The 24869-nt window shown below is 51.1% G+C and overlaps 2 protein-coding genes across 6 annotated transcripts; one reads left to right on the forward strand and one right to left on the reverse strand.

The window, feature by feature from the left end:
* The first annotated feature begins 709 nt into the window (after nt 1-709).
* On the forward strand, nt 710-5387 carry GCC1 (GRIP and coiled-coil domain containing 1). Its single transcript, XM_015849765.3, has 2 exons — nt 710-2073; nt 3271-5387. The coding sequence occupies exons 1-2, from the start codon at nt 940-942 to the stop codon at nt 4576-4578; spliced, it is 2442 nt and encodes an 813-aa protein (XP_015705251.2). The 5' UTR covers nt 710-939; the 3' UTR covers nt 4579-5387.
* Nucleotides 5388-6113: 726 nt separating this feature from the next.
* DENND6B (DENN domain containing 6B) lies at nt 6114-24501 on the reverse strand. Of its 5 annotated transcripts, XR_001552562.3 has the most exons (21): nt 24349-24501; nt 19675-19713; nt 19546-19588; nt 18571-18683; nt 17660-17740; nt 16551-16656; nt 15923-16002; nt 15585-15647; nt 14921-14976; nt 14377-14499; nt 13934-14029; nt 13753-13847; nt 13165-13230; nt 12489-12553; nt 11955-12044; nt 10678-10731; nt 10215-10324; nt 9035-9137; nt 8699-8774; nt 8140-8214; nt 6114-7565 (listed from the first exon to the last, which is right to left on the reverse strand). XR_001552562.3 is itself a non-coding variant. In XM_015850826.3 (20 exons), the coding sequence occupies exons 1-20, from the start codon at nt 24484-24486 to the stop codon at nt 7443-7445; spliced, it is 1719 nt and encodes a 572-aa protein (XP_015706312.1). In that variant the 5' UTR covers nt 24487-24501; the 3' UTR covers nt 6114-7442. The 5 variants fall into 5 exon arrangements, 4 of the variants coding, with proteins under 4 accessions (XP_015706312.1, XP_032302650.2, XP_085366772.1 ...); XM_015850826.3 differs by lacking the exon at nt 8699-8774; XM_032446759.2 differs by lacking the exons at nt 8699-8774; nt 24349-24501 and adding an exon at nt 20506-20581.
* Nucleotides 24502-24869: the final 368 nt, after the last annotated feature.

Below are 24869 nucleotides of genomic sequence, written 5' to 3' on the forward strand. Positions count from 1 at the left end.
CCCATCCTCATCTTCATCCCCATCCCACCTTCATCTCCATCCCATCCCATCCTCATCATCATCCCTATCCCATCCTCATCCCATCTTCATCCTCATCCCATCCTCCCCTTAATCTTTATCTTCATCTCCATCCCATCCCATCTTCATTTTCATCCTCACCCATCCCATCCTCATCCCATCCTCCCCTTCATCCTCATCTTCATCCCATCCCCATCCTTACCCCATCTTCATCCCATCTTCCTCTTCCTCTTCATTCTTATCATTCCATCTTCATCCTCATCCCCATCCCATCCTCATCCTCATCCCTACCCCATTCTCATCTTCATCCCATCCCATCCCTATCCCCATCCTCATCCCATCCTCATCCCATCTTCATCCTCACCCCCATCCTCATCCCATCCTCCCCTCCATCCCATCCCCATCCCATTCCCCCCCTCACCCCATCCTCATCCTCATTCATACAACGAGGCCCCGCCCCCTCACCAAGCCCCGCCCCCAAACCACGAGGCCACGCCCCCAATCCTATTAACCCCGCCCCCTCGGCTCCGTTCTGACACCTGATTGGTGGCCGCTCCTCGCCCCAAACCCTTCACTTTGCGCATGCGCAGCGTGGGGTGCGTCACCTCCAGTGGGCGGGGCTTAACGTGCAGGGCGGAAGTGGGTGGGAGGGCGGAAGTTGAACAAGGCGGAAGTAGTTGGGAGGGCGGAAGTAGGTGGGAGGGCGGAAGTAGGTGAGGGCGGAAGTTAAACGAGGCGGAAGTAGGTGGGAGGGCGGAAGTTAAACAGGCCGGAAGTGGGTGTGCGGCGGCGCTCTGGCTGCCGGTACCGACTCGTTGGTTGGGCCTGGAGGCCGCGGCCTGCTGTGGCCCGGCCCGGTCCGGAGGTGAGGCCTGAGCCCTGCGGCCTACCAGCCCCCAGGCCCACACCCATCCCGGAACCATGGAGAAATTCGGTATGAACTTCGGAGGAGGCCCGAGTAAAAAAGAACTGCTGGAAACCATCGAGTCGCAGAAGAAGCAGCTCCTGAATTACCAGGCCAGGCTGAAGGACGTGGTCATCGCCTACAAGAGCCTCATCAACGAGAAGGAGGCCTTGGAGGCCAGCCTGAAGGTGTTATCGGCGTCCCACGAGGCCGACATTGGGTTAAATGGGGCTCAGGCTCCATTTGTGGCCCCCTCCAGCTCTTCCTTTGCCTCCAGCTCTTCCCTTCCCTCCAACTCTTCTTTCCCCTCCAGCTCTTCCCTCCCCTCCGGCTCTTCCCCTCCTTCCAGCTCTCCCCATGTTGATCCCATGGATGATAAGAGCTCAGTTCACAGCGAGGACAGCATGGGAACGGCCGCCAGCATGGACACAACAACCAGTTTGGGCAGCGCGAAGGGCGAGCAGGGACCTGAGGAGGAGAAACACGCAGCAGCTGTTAAATCAGATGAGGGGAATGGTTCCGAGGTCGGTACCGGTACCAGTAACAACAATGGGGACGTGCCCTGTGCTGCCATTGAGGCCGATAAGCGGGTGCTGCAGCTGAAGAGCCAATTGGCCACATTGACCAGCGCCCTGTCCACGGTGACGCAGGAGAAGTCCCGCATGGAAGCGTCGTATCAAGCCGACAAGAAGAAGATGAAGCAGGACCTGGATGACGCTGTTAAAAAGGCGGAGGATGAGACCGACAGGTTGGAGACGGAGCTGAGGGTTGTACAGGAGCAGCTGGCAGAGACCAAAGCTCGACTGATCACGCAGCAGCACGACCGAGCCCAGGAGCAGAGCGACCACGCTGTTATGCTGAGGGAGCTGCAGAAGCTGCTGCAGAGCGAGAGGGCGTTGAGGCAGGACGCTGAGCTGAAGCTGGAGGAGACCAGGGAGGCATTGGCCGGCCGGGTGTGCATGGCTGATCGTGCTGAGGGCTACGAGCTGCAGATCAAGCAGCTGAGCCAGGAGGTGGAGGAGCTGAAGAGAGAACTGCAGGCTGTTCAGGAGGAGAGGAAGAAGCCGGACCCCCGGGTGCAGGACCTGCAGGAGGAGATGGCCAACCTGAAGAGCCACTTCCAAGCGCAGCTGCTGCAGGAGATGAGGAAGGTAATTCCCTACTTGAGCCCTAGAGCAGCCCAATGTAGGGGGTACCAGGGCAGCAGATGGAGGCTTGAGGAGCCCAAATTCTCCCTATGCCACATGCCACAAAGTCCGAAAGATTTCAGATAGGAGAAAATACCCTAGTTTCATCTGATGGGATCGTATACCCTGAGGAAAATTAAAGCTGTTGGCAATGCAGTGTATAAATCAGTTAACCACGGGTGGTTTAGGAGCAGTCTTCGTGGGAGTTACATGGTGAGCATCGCTTGGTTCCGAGTAGCAGCTGGATTTGGGAGGAGAGCAGTGGCAATGAGCGTGCTCTCATCTCATAAATGCAATGCAAGGTTCGGTTCGGACTCTCTTAAAGGGAACTGACCTCCACATCCCCCTGCATGGAAGTGTAATAGGCGAGCGGTGAGGCAGGTGGGCGATAAGGGCGGCCTGCTGTGCGAGTTGCTGGGCTGTGCATCTTGCTGTGTGTCTCTGCAGGCTGTGGGGCAGAGGGATGGAGGGCTTTGCTGCTGAGTTGGCAGCTGGAAGGGCACCAGCATGGGATCCTCATTTCCCCACAGTCTGGAATAAGTTTTCAGCTTTCTAATCTGAAGCCTCTAATTATCAGCTTCGGGCTGATGGGATGCGATTAACCTTGTTTTGGAAGTGATATTCAGCAGCTTCTGTACGACAGGGCTGAGGATGGGCTGATCCCAGCTGTGTTTTGGCTCACAGTGGGGACTGAGGAGTGGTGCCACCTTCCACGTGCTCTTTAGGTCAGATCTCGATGGTGATATAAGCTGTGAGCCCCAGTGTTTGCTGTAACTACTCAGAGCCCACTGAATTACGTTAATATTGGTGTAACAAAGCTTAGCATTTAGGTACAGTTAGGTGTAGGAAAGCTTTAGGGCACACTCAGACATGAAAAAATCCCACAGTGAGGTGAGCTTTGTGCTTCATGCCGTGCACATGCCTCCAGCAATGCACATTAATGCTGCTAACAGCAGGGAACAGATACAGAAACGCACTCGGTTTGTTTCATCCTTGAGTCTCTGTTTTAAAGATGGGCGTGTGAGAGTGTGGGGTGGGGGAGGATTGTTTGGAAACTTAAGGGAAAGGGTGTCCCTGTGCTTGCTTGGAGTTGTCCAGAGCAGAATGAAGGCCTGTGTAATTGCAGGGTGGTCTAACACCGCTGCATTTCTTTGCTTACAGACTGCACAAGCAGAAGAGCAGCTCCGGCAGCACGCCCAGATGGAGGAGCAGCGCGTGGCCGACCTGGAGGGGCAGGTCTCTGAGGTGTCGGGGCTGCTGGGCACCTACGAGAAGGCCAAACAGAAGGACCAAATGGTCATCCAGAAGCTGAAGGATCGCATCGTGCAGCTGGACCAGGAGAACAAAACCTTGGCCATCGCAGCCTCCAGCCGATCCCCTGCTGATGTGAACGTGGAAGAAGCCAATCTGGATGTGAACGTTCTCAAGGATAAGATGGAGAAGCTGAAGAAGCTGCTGCAGGTGGCAGCAAAGAAGAGTCAGCCCACGCTGGACATCGAGAAGCTGTGCGAGCTGGAGCTGCCAAAAGGTACCGAGGCCGGGGATGGTGAGAAGGCCACGGCTCTGTACTATCAGCAGGAGCTGAAGCAGCTGAAAGAAGAGTTTGAAAGGTACAAGATGAGAGCACAAGTGGTTCTCAAGAACAAGTCAGCCAAAGATGGCAACCTGGCCAAAGAACTGGAGGAAGCTCAGGAGCAGCTGGCGGACCTGAAGGAGAAATACGTGGTGCTTCAGTTGTCCTCTGAGGAGGTGGAGAAGCAGCATCAGCTGGACATGGAAGCCAAGAGGCAAGAGTTCTGCCAGCTGCAGCAGCTGCACAGGCAGGAGCTGGAGCGCTGTCAGCTGGAATACAGGGAACGGGCACTGAAGCTGGAGGAGGAGATGCACAAACAGCGGGACCGGGCGCTGGCGGTGCTGGCTGAGAAGGACCAAGAACTGGAGCAGCTGAGATCAGTCATGTTGCCTTACACCGGGCTGCAGGGCTCCAAGAACTACATGACAGCAGGGACTGACACTGCGAGCCATGACCCCTCGGCTAATGGCTCCACAGAGATCCTGCCCCAGGCTCTCCACCTCTCCAGCAACGCGGAGCCCACCTTCATCCTGTATGCAGAGCAGTTGGCCCGCAAGGAGGTGGAGATCGTAGCGCTGAGGAAACAGAAGCACAAGCTGGAAATGCAGGTTCATCAGCTCCAGGAGAGGGTCCTGGTGGAGGAGGAGAGGCACCGGGAAGAGGTGTCAGCACTTCAGAACGAGATCCAGAAGAATGTCAGAGATAAGAGCAGAGAAGGAGCCAACCTGGAGTACCTCAAGAACATCGTCTATAAGTTCCTGACGCTGCCGGATTCCCTCGGCCGCCAGCAGACCCTCACTGCCATATTGACTATTCTGCACTTCAGCCCGGAGGAGAAGCAGGCTGTCAGGAAGCAGTCAGCACACAGCAGCTGGTGGCTGGCGGGGAAGAGATGAGGCGGTCGTTGGTTATCCCTCTGCCTGTGTCTGGGGCTGAGCTCACCTGCCATGTGGGGCAGCTCTTCCCCAGCAGAGCAGGGAGCTCTTAGCACAGAGCTGTGCTTGAGCTGGTGCTGTCAGCACGGATTTAAAGCAGAATTGTGCCATGTGATCCAGTAGGATCACATCACTCTCCTGCTCTGAGCTGGAACTTGATTGTTCTTAAAAGATAATCAAGTTGGGGCTCACTTGGACAGACCTGGAGCTCCCTCCCTGCTTCCCTGGGTTTCCCAAGGAGGATGCTCTGAGCCCCATAGCTGCAGCAGAGCAAGCAGTGCTTTCCCCCTGGTTCTGTTAGGGCAGAGATGGCTGCTGGACCTTGCACAGACGGGGGAGGGCTGAAGTCAGCACTGACCGTTCAGCTGTTTGTGAGCCAGGTTTGGGAGTTGTGCTGAGCTGTGGGATGTTCTGCAGCGCCGTGGGAGCAAGGCTTGTTCCTTCAGGGGTGGAAGAAGCAGAAGTGAGGGGCAGAAGGTGACAGCTCAGGGAGCAGCATGCACCCCGATCTCAGCACTGCATCCGTGAGATGCAGCAAGTGCTGCTGACAGACCTTGAGGCTGATGGCTTCAATTCATTGCGAGCCTGGGAGGAGAAGTCTTGGTGCACCGTAGCTCACCTTGGAGCTCACACAGCACAGTGCCTCCCTCTGCACTCTCATAGCCCCCATCCTGACTCCCCTCCATCTCTCGGCCCTTCCTGCACATTTCTCCCTCTTTCCTCAATTTGTTCAGCCACCCCCCTCCAAAATAAACTTGAGTACATACGTATTTGATGGCTGACATGGCTGCTGTTTGGGACCTGTGGGGTTTGAGTGATGAGCAGGGTGCTGGGACAAGGGGAGGGAATGGCTGTAAGCTAAAAGAGAGGAGACAGAGGTTAGATGAGGGGGGAATCCTTCATCCAGAGGCAGTGCAGCCCTATAGCACCGCTGCCCCATCCCTGGAGGTGCCTGAGGTCATAGATGGGGCCCTGGGCAGCCTGAGCTGGGAGGAGACCCAGCCCACAGCAGTGGGGCAGTTGGGGTTCTTCAATACCTGTTTGGTGGCCACTGGGACTCCCCCACCACCAGGAATGAGCGAGGATTGAGTCATTTAACACACGGTACCGGCAGCTCCATGGAGAAACAGCGCTGGGGAGGATGGGGACAGGGGTCCCCTAAGACTCTCTGGAAGCTGGTGTGCAAATCTGGACCTCCAGCCAGGGCAGAGGAGAAAGGGCACGAGGTGATTGGCACATAGAAGCTGTTAGGAAAGTGAAGATGTTAATTATGGGCAGCTGGTTGCAAGAAGTGTGATAACTGACCTCCTTGGGAGGAGCACAAAGCTGAAAACAGCCTCCAGGGGAACAACACTTGTGAACGTGAGGGTGTTTGTGCTGCTGCAGAGCACGGTGAGGAGCTGGGGCTGCTGAGTGCCACAGGAGCTCAGCATCTCTGCACAGGTTACTAAACAAACTCATCTCAGACCCAAAATCAAGAAACAGCTTAGCTCAGCTTTGTGGTTCTTGAACTATTATTTTCTACTATACATTAGTGCTTCAGTCCACCACAGTCACTGCAGAGCTATCAGAGCAGCAACACACGCACGGACTATATACACCATATACACTGTACAGGGAGGGCTGCTGCTAAGGAGCGTGGCACAAACGCGTTGCAATGGGGCGGTACAGCCGAGGCTCCTTGCTTTGCTGCTTCCAGGCTGAAGGCAGCAGGAAGAGCAGCCCCACCACCCCTCCGTGCTGCCCCAGCTGTGCTCTGCGGTGGGAGAACTCAGACGGGATTCCATCACCTCCACCTCTTATTGACGTTACCCCATGGGCTGAGGCTGAAGCAGGCGGCAGCTCGCTCCATGCAACGGAGAGCTTCAGCAGCTCTGCATGGTTTGAGTGCTCACCTCTGCTCCTGCGTGAGCAGTGCATCAACCTACCCAGCTCATCCTGCAGAACCATCCTCCAGGTACACACCAGGACGCTGGCCAAATGGCAGATGGTGGAATGCAACAGCAGATGCAGCGATGGTGGGACTGCCTGAATCAGATCCTCCGCCGTGCTTTATCATCTAACCGTGTAAGACATACCTTGCTGCCCGAGGCAGAGCTCCAATTCTACATGATACCAGGGCGCACACACTCGATTTTCCCAAGCAGAATCAATTCCAGTTGGAGACCAGCTCCTCTCCGCAGAGCTGTGTTGGCTGTTGCCATTCACACGGTGCACATCTGCCCTCTCTGGAGAGCTCTGCTCCTTGCAGATGCACCAGTCCCTTTTTCTCTTTGCCTTGGAGAAAAACCAGCCTTTCACATCCAGCAATTCAGCCTCCCACTCCCATCACAGCTGAAGCTCTGGCTGCTGAATGGGCAGCATCAATTCTTTTCCACATGGTTTCTATGTGGGGAACTAACATCCCCCTCGTTACCAGCAGGAGCTGCCCTAAAAACAACTCCCCCATACAGGGCTGGTCCCACTTCTTCCAGGCAGGATGACGGCACTGAGAGCCCAAGCACTAGGCAAAGATGGATGTGTATATATGGGCAAAACATGTTTTGCACAGCCTATCACATGCTGCCGCTTTCTGACCTACTAACAGCCACGCAGGAAACTGGTTTTCATTTGCAGGCCCCTCAATCCAGCTCCTTGCAGCAGGACGAGACAGAACAGTGCACGTGGATTCCCATTTCTGCTCCGGTTCTGATCCGCGTGCTCAGAAACCAAAGACCTTATGAAGGTCCTGACGGGGCCGTGGTGGCTGGATCAGAGGTTTTCTTTCCAAGCAGCTGCTCACAGCGGGTGAGGGCCCTTCCTTCTGCTGCAGCCCCTCAGTGCACTCAGTGGTGGTGCAGCACGGCCTGTAGATCCTCAGGCAAGGAGTCAATGATGGTCTCGATGTAAAGGCCCACGCGCTGCAGGGTCTCCTCCTTCACAGGGAGATGCTGGCACCTGGCTCTTACCTACAGGGAGAGGAGAGGGAGAAGAGAAGGAGAAGGAGAAGGAGAAGGAGAAGGAGAAGGAGAAGGAGAAGGAGAAGGAGAAGGAGAAGGAGAAGGAGAAGGAGAAGGAGAAGGAGAAGGAGAAGGAGAAGGAGAAGGAGAAGGAGAAGGAGAAGGAGAAGGAGGAGGAGAAGGAGGAGGAGAAGGAGGAGGAGGAGGAGGAGGAGGAGAAGGAGGAGGAGGAGGAGGAGAAGGAGAAGGAGAAGGAGAAGGAGAGGAAATGAGGAGTTCTGAAGCAGCTTCATGTCCTCTTTCTGCTATGGCGTTGGCTGAGCAAACCTCACACTGTCTCTGCAGGGGGGCTAAGAGAAAACTGATGGGAAACTGCCACCTGGGCTGATGGAATGAGACAGAACTTAGGACTCTCTCATAGGCAACCTGTAAGGATTCACTGCTGTCCCATTTACCAGTCCTTCAAATGAAGGAGGAAAAACAAAGCTTTCTAAGCATCAGCTGCAATCTACATCCCCTGGTCACTCCCTGCCACAGTGATACAGGAAGGAACGAGTGCAGGAAGAGTTGGAGGAAAACCTACCAGCTTCTCGCGGAGTTTTAGCACCAGGTCTACGATTTCCACCTCCGACTTGTCCTTCATCCACGCCGCAATGTTCTACAGAAAGAGAAGAACAGTTTCCTTAAGGGCCATTTCTCCTTTACTTTTCTCAGAGACACCCCTAAGCAAAGCCTGAAATAAAAGTGAGGAGGAGGTTTCTCATCCTCTTTTCATAACTCTGCTCACAGCACTTTAGCCTAAATGAGCAAGACAGAGCTCTCCCCGCTTTTCTGCCCACGACAGCATCAAGCTCCTGCCTGCAAGAGAAGAGCCAAGGAAAGATGCAGCAATAGGCAGATGGCGCAGGATTCCCCTCCTCCAGTCAGCACTTGTGCTGCGCTCAGAACTTACATCTATTTGCCAGAGTCAGGGCTGTTAAGAAAAGAGACAGCCTTGGCATCCCCACACCATGCTCAAGGACCTGCATGGATAACCAGTGAAGCAAGCACTGCAGCTGAAGTTGCACCGGGAGCTCCTGGGGCAATCCCTGAAGCAGCTCAGTTTGAGAAATTGCACCAGCGATCACTGCTAAAATTCCTACCTATTTTCAATAGGCATTAAGGGAGCCAGCAACAGGTGACGTTTCCAGTCTGGGGCTCTGTTGGCTCGGGAAGGGCCTGATGAATGAGAAACAGTTGACAGGAGCAGCCAGAGTGGGTTTGCACTGGCTAATGCAAGCGGGGCCGCTTGAATAACAGCAAGGACACCTCTGCACTTGGGCACCAGGCAGCCCTGTGCTTCCCTTGGGCACAATGCACTGTCCCCACTCTGCTATTGCACCGAGAGGCGTCAGCAAACATCCAAGGAGTGTTTCCATTTCCAGGTATCAGGCCTGAGAATCCCTGCCCTGGTTTGAATCCCTGCAGCTGGAACGTACCGCTTCACAGATGGCCTCCAAGTGAAGGGCTTCCAGCTTCTGGGTCATTTCCTTGTGCCTCTGACGGTACCAGCCATCAAAGTTGGGAGACCTGAAGAAACGCCTGCAGAAAGCAAGGTGACAATGAGAAGGGGACGGCAGGGATCCTAAGGAGTTCACGCCAGCCCCACATTTCCCTTCCTTTGCCCTTCTTATTTATCTACAGCCACTTTTTGGTGGGTAACTAGGATGGTCCAACATCCAAATCCACATTCCTCCACAGTATCTCCCTTAATTCCCCTTCTTTCCTGACACTGAAAGCTGTCTGACACTTGCTGGCACTGAGCTGAGCCCCAGACAATTAATTGGTCTTTGCATCTCTCCCACATAAGCAAGGCATCACCCAGTTGATGACAGAAGATCTGCAATTCCTGCCTCTCCAGCAATAAACCAGTTTTCACTGGGATACACGGGGGAGCAGACAGGGCAGCTTTACTCCTCCCTTCATCTCAGAGCATTACAGAACTTCAGAACAATACCAGTTCTCCTTTATGAAAGCTACGGGCACACTTTCCCACACTCTATCCCTAAAACAAAATGGTCTTTTATGTCCAAATTGCTGGTTTGCACTATGAACAAAGCAGGACTGAATGCTGTACCGAGGTGTACAACCACCACAGGATGGAGACCTACACGTCTTCCTGCTCCACCTGCCAAGGACCTGGAACTTCTATAAGGGGCATTCCCTGTTAGAGAGTGAACAACACAGCTGACAGCAAAGACACGTCCCCTCCTCTTGCTCCCCATCAGAGAGGAACTGGGTGTTCTTCAGTTCTCCACCTCCAGTTTTAAGGTCCTAAACCCAACTGGAGCTCCTCATTTCAGAGATTACAAGAAAGACATGATTGATTTCCAGGCTCTGGACAGCCTGGTCTGGTGGTTGGTGACCCTGCCCATGGCAGGGGGATTGAAACGAGATGATCTCTGAGGTCCATTTCAACCCAGGCCATCCCATGATTCTATGATCTGACTGTGTGTTCTGCTCTTCCTGACCAACTCTTCATGGGAATGAGTTTTCCTCATGACTGATCTCTGTCCTGAAATCCCCCTTTTTGCTCTCAATTCTAATACAGGATTTGATGTTCATATTAAGCTGCACCAGCTGCTAAGGAGATCGTGTATGTAAAGAATGAACTCGTACCTGTAAAGACCCAACCAGTCACCCTTAAGGACACAGGTAAGTTGGGGACCAGCGTGCTCCAGGGTCTTCATGAAATCATCTTGTCGGAAAGGACGAATCTGTGGGGGATTCTGTGCAATGGAAGGACCGCGTTACACAGACCCAGAAGGGAACCACAGGAAATCAAGGTCTGTATCTGCAATACAGGGGGCCGCACAAGGCAGATTCAAAACTGCAACTAAAGAGACATTAACATCTTGCTAGCAAAATTCAGCTTAGATTCACAATAGCAGAGCTTACTGCAAAACAGGAAGCATCTGTCCTCATGTTTGTTTCAGTTTGTCTTGGTTTTGAAGGTGTAATAACCCTCTTCCTTTAACGAGGGAAGTTCCCGCAGTGTATCAGAGCACACCATCAGCATATGGCAGAATCATACCCGACCCCCAGTCAAAGGAAAGCAGAAGGGAGTGAAGGCTGAACTTACTTTCCATGGAGTGATGGCCCTCTGCAGAGGCATCAGACTTGCAATGTAGTGCTCCTAAAAGCAAACAAAGATGTTACAACAATCAAGGAGCCTCTTGCGTGGTCACTGAGCTTTATGGACTTCTCCAGCGCATCACAATCCCTGGCCTCCTACTCTCCCCTTTCCCTACTCTCCCCTTTCCCTACTCTCCCCTTTTCCTACTCTCCCCTTTTCCTACTCTCCCCTTTTCCTACTCTTTCCTTTTCCTTTATTGCTGTACTTATATGAGCCTAAGCACCCCAGCCTGCTTCCCACCAGGGGTTAGGTCACAAAACCACACCCTGCAAGAATCCTACATTGAAACAAGAAAAGGTCAGGTGGGAAGAACCATGGCTTGGGTTGGAAGGGGCCTCAAGGATCACCTCGTTCCGCCTTTGGCAGGAGGTGGCAAGAAGCCCTAAAATATGTTCTGTTCTCTCATTTGCTACACCTTATGATGGTGTAGAAGATAAAGGGAAGGAGCCAGGCATGTGCAACTGGTGGTTAGCAATAAAGGACTACTGGCTCTCTAAGAAAAATGGATGGTTAGCGATAAAGGACTACTGGCTCCCTAACGAAAATGGATGGTTACCAATAAAGGAATACTGGCTCTCTAAGGAAAATGGATGGTTACCAATAAAGGACTACTGGCTCTCTAAGAAAAATGGATGGTTACCAATAAAGGTCTACTGGCTCTCTAAGGAAAATGGATGGTTACCAATAAAGGACTACTGGCTCTCTAAAGAAACCGGATCAGGAGGGCTCTGAAAGCAAACACTGGTTACAATCCGCCTTGGGAGAGTGGTCACCAGGTGGACAACCCCCTGAGCTGCTCAGCAGGGACATCTTCACACTGGCATAGGTTTGACTCTAACACTAAGACGAAGAGGAAGGTTTTGGGCTGACGTCTCTCCATCCCTATTTACCTGCTTTGACTAAAAGAGCAAAGGTTTGGCATGAGAATCAAATCACGGGGTGGGGTGACTATTTCTGCACTGCAGGAACAAACATTCCGCCTTCACACGCAACGTGCTGCATCCCCAACCTGCAGGCTTTCATGCTGATGACTGAAATTCTCAATCAAAGAGACATTAGGCTCCTTTCTATGGAGCAAAACATCTCCGCAGCGCCACATCTGAACCTTTATGCTCACATAAAGGCGAATCAAACAGGGCAAGTGCCAACCTGTCACTTCAGCAAAGCACCCCGCTCCCTCCCTTCGCCTTCACGCCGCCCTGATGGGTCCCTGCCCAACTCACCAGGGGAATAATGAAGCTCTGGGTGAGCTCCAGGAGGTGCCGCCTCAGAAGGGCGCTCTGGACTTCAGACGGGCGTTTCCGCTGGATGCCCTGCGAGCACAAGCAGGGTGTTCACAAAGGTGCTACTCTCTGCTATGCAGATAGACACAGGAGCTGCAAACTCTGCAGCTAGAAGCAACCAGTCCTGGGCGTTCTGGAAAGCGCGCTGCCCTGAATGCATGTGCTGCTCCCCTGCTTCAAGACAACACTCATGTTTTGTTACATAAAATCTGTTTCTTCAGACTCTTTGTTCAATAAGGATTAGATAAGTGAAGTAACCCTCACTTAGGTTACTTCAGCCAGCATTTAGTCTATGGTATCAAGTGAAGAACTTTAAAGCTGGCCTGAGAAACGCATTCAAGTGCACTTGACTAAATCATTAGGCACTTAAATCAAGCTCAAGATAAACCTGCTGCTCGTGGAGTTCTGTCTGCTAAGCCGAGTTGTTTTCCCACAACCTCACATATGACGTGGAGCAGGGCTGGAGCTGCTCACCTTTAACAACCTCTTTATCAGAGTTTTGTCTTTGTGAAGGAACGTTTTGTACGCGGTGTAGATTCCTAGGTTGGAAAAGAAAGTGATGTTAGAAACAAACTTAATCTAGAAAAGGCACCATGACGTGGTGCAGGGAGCTGAAGTCTCTAGCGCTGTCAGTGTCAGAGGGTTGATTATAAGCATCATATCAAATTCATTACAAAAATTACAACACTGCTAATGCAGCCAGCACTCACAGCAGCATCAGAGGACAATGCATTACCCCAAGGACCTTCTTATCCTATGTGTATGGTGAGATAACTCACTGAGGTCGGCTCATGGCCAGGCCTGACATGAGCCACATCCAGCTTAGCAAGTTTCTTTGAGCTCCACCACATCTTAAAAGCGGCCACGATACAAAAGAGCAAGAAAATTAGAGTCTGCTCCCCAACACCAGACTAATTAGCCACGATTAATGTTAATTGTCTTTTTCAATCTCAGAACAAAGATGTACTGCTTTTCTTTATCAGCTGGGGGACGCCCTTATAAAGAGCCACGTAGCAGAAGGAGCACGAGGACACCAAGATGTCCCTTTCTTGTGATATCAAATGTGTGTAATGCTCATGTCTGCAAAGCCACTAAAATCCCCTGCCAGGAAGGGCAGATAGAATTAAACCACGCTGCCAAGAGGACGTACCTGGTTTTGTGTCGAGGGTTTTTAGTTTAGTTAGCTTCTTCACCTTGACTTGCTTGGGCAGGTCACCTGGGGAGGGACAGGAAAGAACTCGTTCCGGTTCTGATCTGCTCTCACAGCACACACAAGAGATTGCACACCCGAGAACGTCTGTGCTACGCTTATGTATCACAAATCACATCCTCTCCTAGCTCTGTTCTCACATAAGCCTTCCCATGTGCCAGCTTTCACGCTGAAAGTTTGGACTGGGAAGATGCAAAAACAACACCACAACCACCACCGTGACTTCAGTTTTCTGAACTTCATAAAGCCTCCCTTTCTACCTCACTTTTCTTGTCTATGGAATTTTCTCTTTCCTACCCAGCAGAGACTCTCATTTTCTTAATGCTCTGTAAGAAAAACGCAGCACGTTTTCCTCTCAACCATTTGTCCTCACCACGGTTCACACTCACTTTGCACATCGGCTGCTTCATCACAGCCTTCCCTTTGGTTTCTGAGCTCTCAAAAGAACATAGGTGTAAAATGACATTACAACTCCCCACCAGCCCCAACAAGGCACAGCAGCACAACAGGACTTGCTTCCATCCTTACCTGACATCTTGAGCTCCCCAACACGAAGGATGTGAGGCCAGTGCTGGAGTGTTTTGATAAAGAAAGGGTTCGTGACTCCCACAACAATGTTAGGCCTGGAAAGAAGGGAAAGAGCACAGAACAATGTTATTCTCGGGGTTTCCTCCACACACAGAGCTGCATGGGTCTGTCAGCTACTTACGGAGCTTGTGTCCTGGTGGTATATTCTTTAAATTCACTGTCATGGATAGTAAAATAGGGGCGGTAGTCGCAGCAGTACCTCAGGGGAGCAAGGCAGCTGTAACAACAGACGGAATAGTTGCCATTGAAGCTTCAGAAATGAGGAATGTATGCTTACAACAAGTTCATATCCAAGGGCAGCACTTGGTCCTGCTAGAGGTATCGCTCCTCAGGGCCATGAACCATCAGCAATCCCGACACCAGGGACTCACTTTCACTCTTCTCTGCTATGGGTGGAACACGAACAAGACTGTCTTGCTGTGCTAATTCTTCTCTTACCTACTTTCACAGGCAAACTAAGCCTAACGCAACTGACCTTCCAGAAGAGAATATCTGAAAAGCTGCCTGATATTGTTATCATATATATATGTTATCATTATCTGCATCCCAAAGTGAGGGCGTTACCTGGTGAGAGCCAGAACCATTTCAGAAGAGACCGTAGGGGATGGAGCCATCACAACAATTGGCTCTCCCAGCAGCATCAGCTCCCATAACATCTGTACGTGAATAAGCACTGGCTGGAAACACCTGTTAATGAAAGGAAAAATGACGAGTGGAGTGTAGAGAGGCGGTTCAGAAAAGATCAGACACTATTATCGCTATTAACCAGATGTGCCTCTGGGCATTTGAAACCTAGGGCTGATTTCTTGTATCCAACAACAGAATGTCACACGTCTTTATACAAGCTACAGCTCAACCACTGTATATAGGTGTACAAGAAATGCTTCGAGTCATGTAAAGCAATTGATTTCAGTTTGTCTTTTCATATACATAAGTATGTTTGTGTTAGAATGGTACCTACGGTGCTTAAGCTGAGATCAAGAAAAGAAACACTCCTCTAACTAGAGCACCAGTGGATGCATTAGGGACCCTCCCCCCATCCCTACGATCTATGGGATGCTCTAAGCAGGAAGGACACAAAGCAGATGGAGAGGAGAAGGGCTCTCACCTGAAGAGATCCAGTTCGTGAATGCTTGGGAGAACCAGTGGGGCTGGTAGGAGATTCTAAATGAAGAAGGGAAATAAAAAGAAACAACAACAACAAACGAATTTGACTTTGTTGTTACATAGAAGCATCCTGACTAAAACGTCACCTCAGCTGATGCATCAAAACAGCTCCCTCCACAATAAGCCCAAAAATAAAAGAATGATATCAATGCCTGGAGATAGGAGCCAGGAATAGACCTAGATTGGGCGTTCAAGGTTCAAATGAATTTCCTTTCTTAGACAAGAACCGAGAATCTCTTCTTTTCAAGGGTCTCCTCCATAAATACTCCTTTACTTTCTGGAGCTTCCCCTGGATGAAGGCAGAGCTCAAGATACAGACATAGGCAATAAGTGCTGGGAATATGGCTATAAAAGTTCAGACCGGAGTGAAAGACAGACAATAACATTGTTCAAAGGAGGGGGGGAATGAGAAGATGAGATGAACAGGAATCAAAATCAAAGCTGAACCAAAGCAGCAAAGATGTTCACTCAAACTGAACCGACCCCACACCAAAGTGGTTTCAAATGGGCCAAGGCTCAAAGAGTCGCAGTTCTTCTACACCTCCTTTCCCAATAGTCCTTATTCTGCCCATCAGTGACTCGTGCCATGACACACTTCAACTTACCTCTTGATTGAACTGCTTCACCGGGCTTGATCCTGGCTTATCCACCCTGGATGGGATTCTCACCTAATTAAGGACAAATTAATCAGAGAGGTGGAAAGAGCACGCACACATAGTGTACTTTCCTTCCTAATAACCACCCTTGTGGAAAGCTTTCTCAATTTCCAGTTCTAATTGCTCCAGCTTTCTCAATTTCCAGTTCTAATTGCACTGTGGTTATGAGTAAAGAAAAGAATCTAGAGCCAACAGCAACGTTAGCATCCAGCAGGAAAGGGAGCACACGTTCCCCTTCCCAGTTTGGCCTGGTCTGCTGCTGAGTATCACCCACCAGCAGCACGTACCTGAATGACAACCCCCATCACTGGCAGGTTCAGGGTCTGTCCTGGCACTGGAGGCGGCCACTGGTCGATCTCATTGCACACTGCAGGGATGCAAAGAGAATGGTTTAAGCAGGAAGTCGGTGCAGCTAACTCAGCTGGCCCTGTGAGTTCTGCTCATTTATTATCACTCACTCCTGGTTCACGTGTCCCCATAGCGAGCTGCAAACCAACCCTACACCAAATAACTGCTCAGGTTTAGGCCAGATGCTGCATTTATGGCTGCACCGCTGCTCCCATTGCAGACCCAGCAGCACTGCACCGCCAACACATCACAATGAAGTTGAACGGTGCAGTGAAGGCCTGAATAGATACATCACATTAGCAAACGTTTCCCCTCTTTGGGAATACATTGCATGCACAACTGACAGCATCGCCTATTAGGATTGTCAGACACTTCCCATTAATGCATCCTTTACGGCTGTTTATCATTTTGACAAGCCAGGCACTTGGATCAAAGTCTTTTCCCTGTTGGGATTTGTTTCAGAACGAATTAATTTGGAGCGTTTCAGCTGTCTTTCAGGAACCTCCTGATAATAGCACCGGAAGATTTCCATATGCAAACTGTCCCCTCTTCGATCCAATGGCTCACCTGCCTCCAGGCATGGCTCCAGCTTATCAAAGTATTCCGGAGCAATCAGCTGCAGCAACGACTGGAACAAGTTCACGTATGGAAGGCGTGACACCAGCACCAGAGACTGGGGGGAAAAAGGGACATTAGGAGTCAGAGCCACTGTGCTGTGGCCATTGCTGGCACAGTATATGCCTGTGCCGCTTCCCATAGGGCTCTGCTTGAAAACAACTGCATCAACAACATGAAGGAGCTGAAAAGCAGCACTTTCCCTGGTGGAATTCCTCCAAGCTGAGCCTTCAAGGAGCCTTCAAATTAAAAGTGTTTCTCCTCGTCCTGCTATTATCTACCCTTGGGGTTATTCATCACTACACTGGTTGTTCTCCTCCACTAATGGTTACAGAACGCACTGCTTAGGATGCAATGAGTATCCCAGCAGTGCTCATCCAAACACTTTACTTCTGAGCCAGAGCTCTGCCACTCAAAATTAATTAAGCCATCCAAACTATGGATCCACAGAGGAAACAGTGGATCTTCAGATCAAACTATTTTCCCTTTCTGAGGTGAATCTGAAAACCAATTCTCTCGTGCAGTTACTATACCCATCTGTCTGAATAACTCTAAGCACTTTGCATAACTATACTGAAATAAAGGTTTAAATTCATGTTATTCTTTTCGCATTGTCTGCGTTAAAGGAGTTTACGCTGAGAGATGAGGTTTGTGTGGTAACAGCAGCATCACTGCCACCACAGTCAGCACAGCAACAGCCCATTCCTAGGTGGCTGCTCAAAGGAGAAAGACTAATAAGAGCAGGGCTGGGGTTTAATAGCACAGACAGCACTAGCTGAGCCTGTCCCCTCTCTGCCTGTAACACTAGAGCACAGACTGAAGGAACTATTCCAGTCCTCCAGGATCTCGTGATTCAGACAGCAGGTCACCGCTCATGTGATTAACACACCATGGCAACTGCATCCAGGTTTGTTTGGAATGACACTTTCCACATATTCCTCTTCCCCGCGACCTTTGCTGCTTCCTGCAGGAGCGCCGTGGGTGTCACGTAGGAAGCGGTGCTGTTTTACAGCCACGGATAGGTGCCTTTTTACAGCGACATATCTGGTTTCAGCACTCACCTTCTGAAAATAACCTCTTTTCATCGAGCTGTCCTTGACTTGCCTGAAGTATACATAACCAAAGTAATGCGCTGACTCCCGCTGCAAGAGAAACAGTGCTGTTATGGAGAGCCCAAATGCCGCCATCCACAAGGTCTTTAATTTCAAGCACTCTGTGCCTGTGGGGTTCCCATGGACAGCAAGAGGGAAGGAGAGCTATCAGTGCCAGGCACAAAGATCAGCCTTCAGATCGCATTTGGAGGCACCGCCGGTGCCATGGTTTAAGCCTCTGTTGTCTAGAAATGTTGCTTTTTAACAAGAGAATCCGCTATGCTGGCCATTTTTCTTTACTGCTTTAGAGATGGTATCGGCCATCCCGGAATCACAACGCAAAAAGATGTACACAAGTTGGAAGAAACAAATCTCTAAGGCAGAATTGAGGCAAAGGAATCCTCCTGCTCCTCCTGAGAGCCACATCCATTCCTTCTTGCCCATCACAAATGGATGCAGAAGCGTTGAGGTGTGAGCACTGAAAGCATCAGAGGATGAGCTGAGGAGGATGAGTTGATCCAAAGGCCATTTGCTCCAGCAAAGGAAGCAACGGTGCTTCCTGAGACCCACAACCCGTTCCTTCTTGCACATCACAAATGGGTGCAGAAGCGTTGAGGTGCCCAGATGGAGCCATTGCTATCTAACCCGGGTTCCTCCTGCTCCAGCTCCACCTCTTGGTGCAGCTGCAGCTCTCAGCACAGCCCTGCACTCACATTACAGGAGTCCCTGTGCTCAACGTTTTCTTCTTTGCTGACTCTTCAAGGGAAACCAACCAAAGAAAATGAGTAATTTTGAACCCATCGAGGGCGTATTTGGATTTAAAACCCAACAGCGTTACTGCTTGCTTTGTAAGGGTACAGAGAGCACCAAACAAAACCCACCTGCAGTGTGAGGGGTGCCTCTCTGTTGTACTCGCCATCATCCTCATAGTGAGCGCTCCTCTGCCCCCCAGACTGGCGCAGGCGGAAGCTGAACTGCGTGTCCCCCAGGCCACCTGGGCAGAGATCACAGACGGTCAGTGAGATGTTCCAGCAAGGACAAAGCAGGGAATCGCTGCAATCAAAAGCACGAGGCAGGAAGAACTCGGAGCAGCAGAGCTCTCTGAACGAAACCCAAGGCAAAGCAGACTGAGGTGCTAAGGGGCATCATTCCTTCCCAGCACAGAACTGCAAAGATTTGCTGTGTTTGTTATAAAGATATTCCTATTGGCTGTCATCAAAGGAGCACTGAGTCTGCCCTGAGCTGCCAGAAACTCATGGGAGGACACCCAAAACCATCAGGAGCCAGTATGAAAGGCAAGGGTACTCATAGGAACAAACACAACTACTGCAGTCCCTCTGGTTTATAAGTACAGGCTTTGGGAAGGCCCGCTGCCAGAGCATCCCTCCCCATCTACTCCTTTTAGTCACCGACCATGGGAGTGTTCAAGAAATGTTTGGAAGTTGTGTTCAGGGATATGATTTAACTGGGAAGTACTGGTGATGGTTGGACTGGATGATCTTCTAGGTCTTTTCCAACCTCGATAATTCTGTGATTGTGTGATTCCTTTTTGCTGAGCACTCAACGCAGAAATGCTGACAGCCAACAGCTGCAAACCTCACGAAAATTTGCCCTTTCTGACTTTTTTTTAACGTATTATTCGCATGGGTGAAGCAGGAGCATGCAAGGCCATCAGGAAAGCATCTCTGCCACCCAGTGGATCACAGCTCTATGCCCAGAGAGCAGTGAGAAGGACAATAAGCCTCAGTGTTCAGACCTCGGGGCTGGGTGCTGCTTGGAGCCACGCTGCAGCATCAGACGATGACTCACTCCTTCCACCATGAACCCATTTCTCTCCTAAGGCAGCTGCTACCTACCTGAATAGGAGTCGGGGAAGGACAAGTAGCAGATACTCGTCTTCTGTAAGGAAAAAACACAGAGTGAGCAAACCCCCACCGCTGACACGAGGAGCTATTAACAAGAGAAGGAGCAAATGGAGCGCTTACCTCTTTCTCTGTTAATCTGAAGTCATGAGGATACACCAACTGCAAAAGAGACCAGAGTCAGTAGGTCAGTCGCTGCATTGCTTGCAGGAGGGTGACTTTTTGTATTGATTGTTCTGATTCTTGCTAGAAATTGATGGAACCATTCACCAGAAAAGCACCAAACGCTCTCAAAGGAGCGAGGAAAGCTGGTGTTCTGAGCAATAAGGAGATGAGAAGACAAGATGGGGGGGACAGAGTAAGAAGAGCTTTGAAAAAGAAGCTCTGTGTAAACACGGATGGGAGAACAAGGCACCCTGCTCACAGAGCGCCCACCAAACCTGGAGTGAGGCTCAGCATCTATCAGAACTGAGGGTGAAACAGTTAATGAACAGCTCTGAGAGCCTGGCTGGCCGGAGATGCTGCTCACAGCAGTTAAAATGACAGGCAGGAGAAGCCAGAGGGGACGCAGAGCTCAGTTTGAGCCTGGCTGATCTGAGAGCTGCTGTCAGAAAGACATGGTTTAATGTGCATGGAAAAGCAGCAGGGCTGGCACCAAGTGCTTTGTCAGCATCCCAGTGACAGCTGAACCACACGGCATCCTGCTCATCATCCTGCATCTCACATTAAGGGATCTTCAGGACCTCAGAGCATCCAGTCGAAGATGTAAATGCTGACAGAGCTGTTCCTGCCTTCGCTGTGACCCAAGTTGAAGTTTTCTATGGGGTGAGCACAGAGCTGCACGCAACCAACACCCACATCCAGCAGCAGAAAGCCACAATGAGGAGCAAGAGATATCATTGCAACAGCAGCCGTGGGCTGTACGTGGCACCTGGCTGAGGATGCAACACTTACCTACCCATGGATGGAAACCACGCAGCTTTTGCAGCACTTAGTGCTCACTGAGCGCGGGTGGCTTTAAGGCAGATGAGAAGCAAAGGAGCCCTGAGGAGCTGCAGCCACAGAGCTCAGCTCCAGGTCAGCGTGAGAGCACGTGGAGCTCAGAGAGCTCAGCTCAGCACAGCTCTATAAATAGGGCAGGCGCCCCGCCAGCAAACTGCACGCTCAGCCTTCACTTCTCTGCTGCTTTCCTTGCCAAGGTCGCCCGGGCGGCTTCAGAGAGAGCAGCAAATCGACAGCTAAACATGAAGGCAATTAGCTGAGAGAAGAGAGAGGAGGTGACATAGGAGCAAACATCCCACGTGCAGCGGTGCTGAGCTTGGAGCAGGAGTGGAGCACGAAGGGCTGGGGCATGAAGGGACACCTCGCAGCTGCAATGCAGGAGCAGACGCATTCTTCTGCACGCTTCCTTTTTGCATTAGACGACCAAACGCTTCCTTGTGGCTGTGATCAATCTGAAGGATGCAGGGATGTCTGCTTTGTTAATTGCTGTATTATAAAGCAGACTTGTGTGGTTGACACTGACCCATCAGAAGTGCTGCTCGTGATCCAAACCTGAGCTCGAGAGTGAAGGCAGATTGCAATGGGTTGCACAAGGAGGTTGTGGATGCTCCATCCCTGCAGGCATTCAATGCTGGATGTGTCCTCATTGCAGCCTGGGCCCCTGCACATAGCAGGGGGTTGGGACGGGATGATCTCAACAGCTCTTGGTGGATAACAGCAGGACAAGGGGAAAAGGTTTGAAGAAGATTGAGGTTGGATGTGAGAGGGATGTAGTTAACAGAGAGAGTGGTGAGGTGCTGGAACAGCTGCCCAGAGAGGCTGTGGATGCCCCGTCCATCCCTGGAGGTGTTGAAGGCCAGGTTGGATGGGGCCCTGGGCAGCCTGGGCTGCTGTTCAATGTGGAGGTTGGTGGCCCTGCATGTGGCAGAGGGGTTGGAGCTTCATGATCTTTGAAGTCTCTTCCAACTCAGGCCATTCTGTTAAAGTTAATAGCTTCTATTAGCTGACCTCAATGGTGGCTGGGTATCTGGCTCAAGTTATGCCACATCCTTTGTGCTTCTGCCCTCCCCATAAGGGCCAATGAGTGGGGAGGTAACGCGTTGCAGGCAGACCCTGGAACTGAAGTGTGGCTGTTGGCATCCACGGTGGTCACAGCAACAAAGAGACCATGAAGAAACGTAAAGTGATGCAGGAGGCAGAACTGGTAACGACCTGCTGATTTTCAGGCTGATGATTTATCCAGGCTGACAAATCACTGCGCACAAAGCACGAGGCATGCGAGCTTCAATCAGCTCATGGGAGCTGATCAACGGCAGGAGAAAGGCTTTATACACAGGCAAAGAATGATAGGACGTGGGGGAACGGCTATAAACTATACAAGGGGAGATTGGGGGCAGAAGGGAAGGGAAATCCTTCTGCCAGTGGTGACGCAGCCCTGGGGGTGCCCAAGGTTGTGGATGGGGCCATTGAGTAACCTCAGCTGGGGGTGGGCACCACAGTGGGGCTGGGGGGCCCCTTCCAGCCCAATCATGCTATGATCATTACCATTCCCATGCCCTGATTATTACCATTGCGATACCTGCCTCATCACACATATATTTGCAGAGATGATGCAAGGTTTCCCCTTCCTTCGGCCTCGTTTTGCAGCTCGAGGTGCTGCAAACCACTCCCAGCCTGTTGCTATAGACAGCACCTGGGTGCATGAACCCACTAAACCACGCGGGGCTCTGACAAGCTCTGAGCTCATCCAATAGCACTCACAGCAAACTTCCCCCTGCAGGCTCAGCTGGGACCAAGTCCCACAGGGCAATAGAACCACTTCTCATGCACTCAATGGCCTCTTCACTTCACTGCTGCAGCCACAGTGTCCAGACCTGACCTAAACAACAGGGATAAGCAGAAAGATCGTGATGGCACCAGATGAGTAGACAGGCAATAAAATGGGTTAGAAAGGCCCCCTGTGGGTCTGCAGCCATTCAAGGCCAGGCTGGATGTGGCTGTGGGCTGATGGTCAGCTACACTGTACATAGCAGGAGGGTGGAAGGAGATGCTCACTGTGGTTCTTTTCAATCCAGGCCGTTCTATGAAGCATTAAAACACACTTTTGAGGTAAAAAGGGCTGATAATGATCCCGTTATCATCCTGCTATCCGTACTACTTCCATTGTCTGACTTGACAGGATGGCGTTGGACTCCAGTCAGTAGCAGGTGCCGCCTTCAGGAAGCAAACACAGCCGGGTCCATCCACACAGCGATGGGTTGAGCTCCATCATGGGTTGAGCTCCATCATTATGTGTTGAGCTCCATCATGGGTTGAGCTTCATTAGCACAGAAAGGCCTCCATCCTTCGGGGAGCAGCAGCTGCACTTCTCGGGTATCTCACCCCCCATATACAGCTCGGATAGAGGAGGATATCCATAGGGATAAAGGAGGATATCCCCAGGGATAGAGGACGATATCCCCAAGGATAAAGGAGGATATCCATAGGGATAAAGGAGGATATCCCCAAGGATAAAGGAGGATATCCATAGGGATAAAGGAGGATATCCCTAGGGATAAAGGAGGATATCCATAGGGATAAAGGAGGATATCCCCAGGGATAAAGGAGGATATCCCCAGGTTATAAGGGAGGATATCCATAGGGATAAAGGAGGATATCCATATGGAAAATGGAGGATATCCATAGGGATAAAGGAGGATATCCATAGAGATAAAGGAGGATATCCCTAAGGATAAAGGAGGATATCCCTAGGTTATAAAGGAGGATATCCCCAATGATAAAGGAGGATATCCATAGGGATAGAGGAGGGTATCCATAGGGATAAAGGAGGATATCCCCAGCGATAAAGGAGGATATCCCCAAGGATAAAGGAGGATATCCATAGGGATAAAGGAGGATATCCCCAAGGATAAAGGAGGATATCCCCGTGGATAGAGGAGGATATCCCCAGGTTATAAAGGAGGATATCCATAGGGATAAAGGAGGATATCCCCAGGGATAAAGGAGGATATCCCCAAGGATAAAGGAGGATATCCCCAGGAATAAAGGAGGATATCCCCAGGGATAAAGGAGGATATCCCCAGGAATAAAGGAGGATATCCCCAAAGATAAAGGAGGATATCCATAGGGATAAAGGAGGATATCCCCAGGGATAAAGGAGGATATCCATAGGGATAAAGGAGAATATCCCCAGGGATAGAGGAGGATATCCCCAAGGAATAAAGGAGGATATCCATAGGGATAAAGGAGGATATCCCCAGGGATAAAGGAGGATATCCCCAAGGAATAAAGGAGGATATCCATAGGGATAAAGGAGGATATCCCCAGGTTATAAAGGAGGATATCCATAGGGATAAAGGAGGATATCCCCAGGTTATAAAGGAGGATATCCATAGGGATAAAGGAGGATATCCCCAAGGATAAAGGAGGATATCCTCAAAGATAAAGGAGGATATCCATAGGGATAAAGGAGGATATCCATAGGGATAAAGGAGGGTATCCATAGGGATAAAGGAGGATATCCATAGAGATAAAGGAGGATATCCATAGAGATAAAGGAGGATATCCATAGGGATAAAGGAGGATATCCATAGAGATAAAGGAGGATATACCCAAAGATAAAGGAGGATATCCATAGAGATAAAGGAGGATATCCCCAGGGATAAAGGAGGATATCCATAGGGATAAAGGAGGATATCCATAGGGATAAAGGATTGTATCCATAGGGATAAAGCAGGATCCCCTCATCCACCACCACCACCCGTTCCCCCCCACCCCCGGTCCTACCCCCCTCACCTCCATGGCCTGTCCCAGCTCCAGATCGAATGTGACCACGCAGACACAGTCCAACCAGGCGGAGAATCGGGCCCAAGGTAACGGGGATGAGGCCGTTGTGCGGCGGGGCCGGGGCTCGGCCCGGTACAGCGCGTCCATGGCAGCGGCCGCTCCGCCCGGCCCGGCCCGGCCCCTCTCACTGCTCCGCCCCGCCCCACAGCGCCCCCTTGCGGCCTGGAGGACTCACTCCCATCCCGACCCCTATGTTAGAACCATAGAGATGAGTTCGGTAGCGTAGAGCGGCCCGCGGAGGGGTGTCATGGCGGCCGTTGCCATGGAGACGGCCCGCTGCACTGCGGCCTACCCCGCTGCACTGCGGCCTACCCCGTTCCTTGGGCTGGGAATAGGGGGATTGGGTTTAGAGATCATAGAATGGCGTTGGGTTTAAAAGGACCTCAATGCTCATCCAGTTCCAACCCCATGCTGTGTGTAGGGTCAGCAACCAGCAGCCCAGGATGCCCAGGGTGGCTTTAAATGCCTGC

The sequence above is a fragment of the Coturnix japonica genome, chromosome 1 (genome assembly GCF_054131305.1).
Source record: "Coturnix japonica strain WE chromosome 1, WE-NBRP24, whole genome shotgun sequence".
Classification (NCBI taxonomy): domain Eukaryota; kingdom Metazoa; phylum Chordata; class Aves; order Galliformes; family Phasianidae; genus Coturnix; species Coturnix japonica.

What these genes read in the sequence shown, in the direction of transcription:
- GCC1 (XM_015849765.3), top strand. Translation starts at nt 940, where the DNA reads ATGGAGAAATTCGGTATGAACTTCGGAGGAGGCCCGAGTAAAAAAGAA. An exon ending in TGCTGCAGGAGATGAGGAAG is followed by an intron (nt 2,074 to 3,270) that starts GTAATTCCCTAC and finishes CTTTGCTTACAG; the next exon opens with ACTGCACAAGCAGAAGAGCA.
- DENND6B (XM_015850826.3), bottom strand. Translation starts at nt 24,486, where the DNA reads ATGGACGCGCTGTACCGGGCCGAGCCCCGGCCCCGCCGCACAACGGCC. An exon ending in AAAGAGGTTATTTTCAGAAG is followed by an intron (nt 16,657 to 17,659) that starts GTGAGTGCTGAA and finishes TTTTCCCCCCAG; the next exon opens with TCTCTGGTGCTGGTGTCACG. An exon ending in GGGCCATCACTCCATGGAAA is followed by an intron (nt 10,325 to 10,677) that starts GTAAGTTCAGCC and finishes TCCATTGCACAG; the next exon opens with AATCCCCCACAGATTCGTCC.